Source organism: Antennarius striatus, chromosome 20, assembly GCF_040054535.1.
Source record: "Antennarius striatus isolate MH-2024 chromosome 20, ASM4005453v1, whole genome shotgun sequence".
In the NCBI taxonomy this organism is placed as follows: domain Eukaryota; kingdom Metazoa; phylum Chordata; class Actinopteri; order Lophiiformes; family Antennariidae; genus Antennarius; species Antennarius striatus.
Genome location: NC_090795.1, coordinates 5327939 through 5337571, shown reverse-complemented (window position 1 = coordinate 5337571; position 9633 = coordinate 5327939). Strand labels below are relative to the sequence as shown.

Genomic DNA, 9633 nt, shown 5'->3' with positions numbered 1-9633 from the left:
TTTCTTTATCTCATTTTGTAATAAACATATAAATAATAAACTCTAGACATTTTTGACGCATCGCCCTGTTATGAAAGTTAACTGGTATGGTCTGGCTATATAGACTATCCAAACTTTGCATCTGCCGCAGGTCATTTCTATAAAACTATTTCCCTATTACAAAATATGAAAAGAAAAATACATTTTAGTACATTTACAGGAGTTACTTATTAATTTATTTAAACGAAACTGTTTCAGTACTACCTTTAACTGTTACTGAATTGTCAGAATCTGCATTTTTAATGTTTTTCTCAGAAGAAAACAAAAATAGAAACACAACCAAATAAAAGCAGAGAATGCAGACATGAGGCAGAATATCTGTCCCTCTCCGACAACTTAAACGAACAGTTTCCAAAATAATAAAATTCTTAATAAAACAAAGCAGTACAAGATTTTTTTCCAATACTTTCCCAACTACTGTATTTAAATTAAAATATATTTTCATATCTTACACTATTTCAAATAACGAAATGTGATTCGGTAGCGATCTGTCAAAATCTAATTTACAATTCTGTGTATAAAAATATAATTTATGGAACCCCGCGAAGTTTGTAATCCCCAAAATATAACAGTCAGTTGCACATATATGCACATATGAACATTACAACCTGTCAAAGTTAGCTCCTTTCTAATGGTCTTCTCTCTCTTTGTGATATTTCTTTTTCTTTTTTTTTCTTCGTTTTTTCTTTCTTTTCTTTTTTTTTTTGCATTTGAGATATACAAAAATAGATTATGCACAATTTGCTGCTCACACCGTTTCAGAATCCATTTGTGTGACGGCAGCGAGTTCACACGAGAATAAATTATTCAAAGAGAAACTTTTTAAGGCTCCATTCATTCTTTGAAAGGGGACACATGGAAAAGTCGCTGAAATAAATATCCCAACTCCGCTGGGGCCTTTGTCTTGTTTGTTTGTTCGTTCTTTTTTTTTATTATTATTTTTATTTTTTTTTAAATCTACTGAATAGTTCGTGTCCTACATTTAAGTCTCGTTCTGCTCCTGTAGTTGAGGTTTCAACTCGGGTATACCGACATCCCAAGTGGATGGATCGAGTGGCTGTCCAAGAGCCATGTTCCTAGTTGATAAAGGATCTTGGAGTACCAGTGCACCCCGTCGTTCTGCGCACTGACTTGATGGTTGGAATTGAAAAGCAACGAGGACACCCAGTGGGCGAGCCTGAGAGGTGCCAGGGCCCAGTGCGCCAGGTCGTGGTCCTGGATCACTGCGTAACAGGACGCGAGGACCTGGTCCACCACGACCGTCCCCTGCACGGTCACTGGTGCAAAGGAGCCCTGGTGCTCTTGCGTGTAAATCCGTTTCACGGTCACGGGCTCGAGCCGACTCCGATCGGAATCGAACACGAACACCTTCTGTCCACGCGTAACTTGGCTGGCGAATATCGCGGACATCGGCTCCTGTTTGGTGGAGTTGTGGCCGACGAAGAGGAGGTGCGCGGCGGTGAGGGTGATTTTCTGGCCCGAGTCGGTTTCGATGACGTAGAAGAGCCTCCTGGTCGTCGAGTCTTGATCTATGAACATGATGAAGTCGGTGTACATCGGGTTTCCGTCGTCATCAGCTGTCAGGACCCTGTCCCCGGGCTGGAGGTCCCTGACCGCCTTCTTGGTGCCGTCCTGGAGTCTGACCGTGGAGGATCCGGGGAAACAGCCGCCGGATTTGGCTGCCACTGAGTTCTCTGTTAAAATAAAAGATTGTGTCGTTAAAATATAAATTCGTTTGTTTTTTTTACATCATCAAAAAAAAGTTTATTACCTCTTCTAAAGTTTCACTAAACTTTATAGACATCCTCGAGACACTCAAACGCACCGCATTGATCCGCATTTAAAGCTTTTTAACGACTTCTAGATAAATAAATCAGGTGTTCTGAGCCATTCTAGGATCGGGGCCCATTCAAGAGCCTATACATACATCACGGTGGGCCATATGCATTTTGCATAATGATGCTACTCCTCCGTGCCGAATGCGTATTGGCTTGGCCCAAATTGTCTGTCTAGAAGCCTGAAAGCCCTTGGCTCATCTATTCTTAATTAAAAAACCTCAATAAAGAGCGTTCATTGTTATTCTAAATCAGCTTGTGGATCGAGCCACTCTCGGTAAAGAACACTTACGCCTTTCTCAGCTTCTCTTCCTATATTTGCTCAGGTGCAGAAACCTCCATGTGACAATTCACACAAATAGGCGACTCACAACTACTATTTACCCAGCGGAGCCACTTTCCAAGCTTCTCGAGTTGTAGATTTGAATTTAAATGAGGGTCCGGACTCTTAAATGCTTTCTGTTGTGCCACATCAATGTGCCCTCTCTCCACCACCACTCTCTGCTTTGTAGTCGGTCTTGATGACAATAATTTTGGCCTTGGTGGAGCTCTCCACATACCAGTCTCTAGGATCACACTGTCCCGCACACAGAAAAGGGGGTTTCCTACCCAGAATTTGGGGCTTTTAATCTTCTTTTAAGATTCCCGAGCATGAAATAAGGTGACAACTGAAAACCAGATTTACCCCAACCAATTCAACATTGTTCAGCCAAATCCTTTTGGTAAAGTCGCATGACCCCTAATGACACGTCGGTCCAGCCCACGCTGTGATCTCAAAACGTGTGTGTTGAATGATAAGTGAAGGATTTATTAATAAAGTCCGAGCTGAGGAAAAGGCGCGCAAAAGGCGTGAATCAGCGCGCAGAAACGCGCCACATGGCTGAGCTCAGTGAAAACGCGTAGTTTTAATAGTCTTAAAGCTTTTCTCTCAATTAAAACAAGTGGAATTAAGCATCAAATTCTTCGACAAACTTTTTTTTTTTGTTTTGTCATTATGCGATAGGGCTAAAATAAGAAATTATCCCAAAACGCCGCAACTTCCAACATTTTATTTTGACCTGCAAAATCAAGAGATCACAAACTGATTTGTTTTTTTCTGGGTCACGTGGAGGAGCCTCATGCGGTCGTGGTTCCCACCAGGAGACAGAGTGGGGCGATGTTAGATTAAGAAATATGTTCTATACGGGAGACGCTCGCAACGCGCAGGCTGGGATGTCCATCAATGATTCATAGAATTTATTCTACTAAACCTTGAATAAACACCAGAATTTGCTTCGATTGCTTATTTTATATTTACTGACTGATTATTTGGTTATTATTGATGATCTTGAAAAGCGTGATTTTCAATATAAACGCCACAACCGTCTCTTTTCGGGCTCTGGCGGCTTCAGTGATTAACTCTCTCCCTCCCTTGAACAAAAGGAAAAAGGTTTCATTTAGAAACCTTCTGATGACGCAGGACTTCCTGGAGGTACACCTGCTCTTACCCATCACACCTGAGGTGCGCACAGGTGATCGATGAGGTAGAAGAGGGATGGGTGAGGTTATGTTTTCCTTCGCAGTGCGCATGACCACTTTTCTCTGGAGGTAAATGGTTTTGTGGGGGGTTTTTTTTGCTTCTCATATGGCATCCATACCTGCTTTCACAGAGCAGTGAATGTGGGCTTTGGATTCGTAATAGACCCAGTCGAATCCGGCTTCCACCGCCAGCCTGGACAGAGTGCCGTACTTGCTCTTGTCTCTGTCCGAGGTGGTGATGTCCACGGCCCTCCCCTCGTAGTGGAGCGACTCCTCGAAGTGATGTCCGTCCTCATCCCAACCCTCGGTGACCCGCAGTTTCACCCCGGGCCACTGATTCATGACTGAGATGGCCAGAGAATTCAGCTTGTCTTTGCATCTCTGCGGGAGGAGAAATGGAGCGGTTAGTCACCTGTTGTGCGTCACGGGCACCGCATGGAAAGAATGCCGACAGGTCTACAACTGGAACAGCATGTCCCCAGCTTTTACTGAGACAATTGTGTTGTCAGGAGTAACAGGTGCTCACATTTGATCAAAGTAGCTCATATTTAGGTCTTAGAAATCAATAAGAATTACACCAAACGCGCCGTAGATATCCGGGTTGTTTGATCAATTCATGCAGTGGTGACGATTAAAAAAAAAAAATCAAATTCTAACTCGCTGGAACCTCCCCCACCCCCGACGCCTTTGACTCAGCCAAGCTGAGGGGCTGAGCTGCTTCTATGGCCCCTGAATGCGAGCTTACATTTCTCAGAGTGCGTAGCAGCGTCAGAGGGCACATCTCGGATAAGAAAGCTGCTGATAAAATATTAATCAGGCACCGCGTTCGCTTCACTGGCCTATAACATATGGGTCCTTTGGTCTTGGAAAGGTGCGAGTAACATGCCCCCTCTATCCAAATGTGTTGCGTTCACCATTACATGCATGCATTACAAATTCATAAGTTTGTATTAGGTCAAGAAATGAGCGAATCCTTTGTTGGTTGCAACTTGTTTGTTTTCTTTCAATCAATAATTGATATCCAGATGATATGAACGTGATCCTCAAGAGCAGCTGCTCCCTTAAAATATCAGAAATTTGTCGTATAAATAAAGCGTCTCTCTCCAATCGCTGTGCGCTCTCAATGAAGATGCCTGGCCTTCTCCAGGACAACTATTCTCGACACTCAAGCAATATGTCAAATAAAACATCACAAAGAGTCTTTTCAGTCCAACCGTGGAGGGAAACTTTCATTATTCCTCTCCTGCAAAGTCTTGGGAGACGTGACATGCCTCCTTAAGTCGATGTGTTTTGGCTGCTGACTGACAGACTTGTGAAATATCCAGAGGTGGTCTGAGCGCACAGAGAAGCGTCTGTGTGTGTGTGTGTGTGTGTGTGTGTGTGTGTGTGTGTGTGTGTGTGCGCGCGTGCGTGCGTGTGTGTCATCCAGAATGATCATGTTCAAAATATCATGCAAAAAAAGGTTAAAGGAAAACAACAGCACATGAGCAAGTGTTTCATGATGACATCACACTTGTAGAATGTATCGAATAAACACCGCCTCTCATAATAATTTTTTAAAAAAAACTTTCCAAATTCTGAGTGGGATTGTTGGAGTCAACAGCCGTAAAGCTTAACCTATTTATTAATTCATTAGGTCGTGTGCCGCAAATCAAACCAAATTCTGCTCAGCCACCGTGAAACCCAGCAGGGCGCACCAGACCGGCGCTTTATGCTCGGGCTAAAGTTGTTCAACAACCTCCCTCTTAATCTGTTCACAAATGATTTGGTTAGAGGAAACACTTATCAGCTACCTGTCAGTGCAAACAAGCCGCCAGCTCCTCTCCTTTTCCGACAAATTCGCTCTGTGGGCAGCATGTTTTACATCTCAAATGAATCCCACTTTAATACCCGTTTAATTTAGTGTGATGTTGGACTTAGTCGAGTCAAAGAAGAAAAAAAAACACATTAGCGCCCGTTAATACGACATGATTTTACAAGGAAATCACTTATTTAAGCCCAAATTTTTCCATAATATATTCTACTTTGTTAATTGGCTGTGGAACATGAGCGACACGTGGGATTCGGGACATTGAGGAATCTCACTGCTCCGCTACAGAAACGTCCACTTACACGAACAAATAAAATGTCTGACATAAAACTATAACGTGTGTATGTGAGGTGGATGAGATTGATCCCCCTGTTAAAGTCAGGTTAAGTAACTTCGGGAAACGCTGTCCATAAACGTCTGGAAAACGCCTCCGTTGGCAACTTTCCTGGCAGTGAGCAATGCCTTAATAGTCTTAAAGGGAGTGGATGCTTGTTGAAGCGCTCCTTTAAGTATTAAGTCCAATGTCATCGTATTAGCTAGACCTCAGTCAATGTATAAACACACTCACAATGCACACACCTACGGGAACTGCTGCAGCGACGTACCATGTTGCAAGAGTAACTACAGCCTCTATTGGTAATGCTAAGAAAACAATAAATCGCCTGTGCACCCGCGCGTAAAACTCGTGCGTAAAGCTCCATGCGTAAAGCCGTGCAACAGCGCCAGCACTATTGGCTGCGCAAAATTCTCATGTGCGAATACTCATGTCATTTGTTCAATGTTTTAAGAACAATTCCAGTCCTTCTCCTGAAGATATATACACCCGAAAATGACGCTAACGACGGTCAAAGCGCTTTCAACCTGCTATGCACACGCGCAAGCCAAAGGTCATAAGTTCAAATTGCGTTTCAGTCCTATAGGGGTGCCTAAAAAGCCAAATCTAGCACAAATTGCAGCTTGCTGTTTCTATTTCTGTAATCGCTCAGATACTGGATGAAAAGTGCAATGATGCACCAGGATCCACAACTGCTCACCCTCTTTATGAATCTGTAAAACGCAAAGCAGCTCCCCAAACAGGATTATAAAGCCGCTGAACGAGACAAACTTCAGTCACAGATGCAACACATGATCCCATTTTATCTCGCGTTGCTCACACCTCGCATGTATATTTGTATGCAGACATAAACACAGCTGCTTGTAGCAGGTGTGTGTGTGTGTGTGTGGGGGGGGGGGGGTGATTGAAATCCTTACAAGCATATGTTATATTCTCAGACTGGTGTGTTTTTTTTTTCCTGTGAGGTAAACCTTTGACATCATATATCATACGTGGAAGAGAGGTGTTGGGGGGGGGGGGGGTCGCCTGTGAAATCCCGATCTGTACACTTTTGCACAGTGAATATTTCATCGGTGCTCGTGCTCATGCATGGTGCGAGGCATGGGTTCAGGGACCCCGAAGCGCGCCTGGCGTCATCACCGCCAGCACCACCACCATCACTACCGGCATTTTATTATTACTGAGCCAATATCACCCAAGCGCTTTTAATAATTCACCAGCATCTGAGTGCTAAGCGTCAAGATGAGGAGACGCGGGCATCCTGCAGCCTGCAAGGAAATCAAGGCTACACCTTTTCGATGTATTATGAGGCTCGTTTTATCCGCAAAGAAAGAGTAGCGAGCTTTCATAACTAAGGAATGAGTATTAAATAAAGCCTCCATCGATGCAAGTAAAAAACCATCACCCCTGCGCGCTTCGCTGCTATGATTGACTGAGTCCCACCCATTTATAAAGTCCTGATAGTGTTCGGAACACTCTCAAAGAAATGTCACTGTTTTCACGCACCGGTGCACACCATGCGAAAGGCTAAATTATGGCAGCCTGTGCAAGAAAATGTCTGATTGAACCACGCCATGCCTGAATAAGCCCGGCTGTTTGAAGCGGTGCGCATCACCAGCTCTCCGTCTTTCATGGCTGGGAATAAAGAAAATGCGCTTAAACAAGGTGCAACGTTGAGCTTAAACGGACAGCAAAATGCTGAATTTGTTGGACGAGATGTAAAGAAGCACGAATGTACGCCCGTAAAACATCAAATATAGCCCCGCAAAGATACAAATATAGATATGAGGAGAGGGGCACATTAATATTTTAAATACACTGTCACAATCATGAAGGCCGAGTGTCCTGACTGTCCGCCTGCACATCACTTCTCCAGCTGGATTTCTAAGCCTGCTACCTCTGAAAAACTCCCATGCTGGTGCAAAAAAAAAAGGAAAAAAAAGCGCATCTGCTTTTTACAGTGAAGTTAAAAGGCTCAATGTGAAGAGTTCAGCAGCGGGTAACAACAGACTTCACTTAAGGTGTGCAATCAGTCTGACAAGGAGGTTGTTGTAGTGCGCAGTGATGGTGCGTCAGGAGACGAGCAATAGTGGGGGGGGGGGAAAGGTGATTCTGTCTTATTACCTGAGTCATTAGCCTGTCGGCACCGGTGTTCTCCTCATCCTTGAATATGATGTCTGTGTTATAATTGGGAGTCAGTTCTTTAAATCGCTCGGAGTTTCTTGTGATCTTGCCTTCGTATCTACCGCTTGCCCCGAGGGTCTTCTCCGCCACGTTGGGGATGAACTGCTTATACGCAAGAGGTGTCAGCTTCTTCGGGTGTCTTCTCCTGCCGTAGCCCCTGCCCGGTCCGCATCCCATCCCAGAAGACACCAAGGACAAGCAGATGACACCGACCAATACGATTCTGGTCCAGAGCCGCATTTTTTTGTCCTTAAAGATCTCAAACGCGTCGCCGCTGCTTGTCTTTAAACGTCTGCGTCTCCCCGGCTCTCTCTCTCGCAAGGTCCTTGTCTCCTCCTCTACTTCGCCTTCGCCTGGTTTCTACTGTGACAGGTGCGGAAATGAAAGCCTCAGACAAATGCTAATTGCGGGGCACATCGAAGGAGGGTTAAAAAAGTAGTGAGGGAATTAAAAGCCACGGGATCTCTAGTCGAGCTGCAGCCGCTTGTGTGAGGCGACCGCTTTTACTGCTTTGTATTATAGCACCGATCTATAGCAGGGGAGGGATTTGATTGGCTCTCCTAGACAAACCCTCCTGATGTTATCCCACAAAAAAAAAAAAAAAAAATCTTAAAAAGATTTCTTCCACCTGAGGGTTAGCCTGTGTAGCAGGGAGGAGGGGCCGCTCCATGGGAAAACATCAATTATAAACTGTCTGTTTTCACCCTCCCATTTACCAAGATTTCACAGGGAAGGCAGGACAGACAGGAGCACTTGCGTGGTGCGGGGCTCAAATCTGAAGCAGTGATTTTCACTGCGTGTGCGGTAAAAGAACTGCGTCTGGGATAACTTTCAACCCAGAACATATTCCCGGGAGAATAAAGCAACCCGTGCGTGGACGCGCACTGCGCAAGGCTTTACTGGTAGATTTTTTTTTTTCTGCAATAAAAGAGTAAATATATTGAGGAGTCCACGCACTCTTTAAATTATGAGATAACTGGTTTTAAATGTGTGCCTTTGGACACGTTCCGTACAGTTTAGGTTAGAGAAATCAGAGAAACTTAACGGGATGCATTCTCTTCAAACTCAGTGCAACTGGACATGAAAACGAACGCGCAGTAACATCTCCTGCAGAGCCCCGGTGCGCGTCAGGCCCCTTTACGCACCAGTGCATTAATGTCCAAATAATTCATACATCACGTCACAACAAATAGTGGCACAGCTCAGTCCCTTAATGGGATAAACTCTTTAAGAACATGACTCCAACATTAGATATTATAACACAGCCGAGGCTTTACATCCAAAGGGAGCTCCATCAGGAATCACGCATTATCATTGCGTCATAATGTCCCGCGTTTCAGCCAGAGGTCAGGGCTCACTCCTACGCGGGGTCACCCATCCAGAATCCACAGTTTTGACATTGTTAACTCCAACCAGCACCACCAACCAGATGCTTTTACTTTAAAGGACAAAGGGACATGAAGGCTTCTTGCACTTTCCTGTGTTTAAGAGTTGGATTAGATTTAATTTCAGACACCAAACTTCCTGAGTTGTTTTAAGGGCAACACACAAATAGCTGTATTCCTGTGATTAAGGGAGATTCTGCAATATTTTATTGTCGGTGTTGCTGATTAAAAACTGCCATACTATCACACATAAAACACTATTATATCCACGTTTATAGCGCAACAGTTCAGACAAAAACAGGCTTCTGAATTGTTTCAGGAAGTCAAATTATTGTGCGGTAACAAACCAACAGTTACAGTAATTACAGGAAGAGGGGCTGTTTTGGGGCAACTTCAGCTCTCAACACACTGCGAGTGTGGCACAGGTGTTCAAAAGTGAGGACAGGTATTCCAGCCTTTGGTGTGGCTTCAGTCTCATTAAACTTCACTCTGGCTGACCTCCAGTCTGGTTCAGTCCCTGCCAGGCTT

General features: G+C 44.3%; 1 protein-coding gene across 1 annotated transcript; it reads right to left on the bottom strand.

Moving 5' to 3' along the window:
- Positions 1 to 47: 47 nt before the first annotated feature.
- Positions 48 to 8192, bottom strand: shha (sonic hedgehog signaling molecule a). The gene is made up of 3 exons (XM_068304049.1): positions 7661 to 8192; positions 3512 to 3773; positions 48 to 1733 (listed from the first exon to the last, which is right to left on the bottom strand). The coding sequence occupies exons 1-3, from the start codon at positions 7958 to 7960 to the stop codon at positions 1054 to 1056; spliced, it is 1242 nt and encodes a 413-aa protein (XP_068160150.1). The 5' UTR covers positions 7961 to 8192; the 3' UTR covers positions 48 to 1053.
- Between the last annotated feature and the right edge of the window lie 1441 nt (positions 8193 to 9633).

What these genes read in the sequence shown, in the direction of transcription:
- shha (XM_068304049.1), bottom strand. Translation starts at nt 7,960, where the DNA reads ATGCGGCTCTGGACCAGAATCGTATTGGTCGGTGTCATCTGCTTGTCC. An exon ending in CCGACAGGCTAATGACTCAG is followed by an intron (nt 3,774 to 7,660) that starts GTAATAAGACAG and finishes CTCCTCCCGCAG; the next exon opens with AGATGCAAAGACAAGCTGAA. An exon ending in TCACTGCTCTGTGAAAGCAG is followed by an intron (nt 1,734 to 3,511) that starts GTATGGATGCCA and finishes TTATTTTAACAG; the next exon opens with AGAACTCAGTGGCAGCCAAA.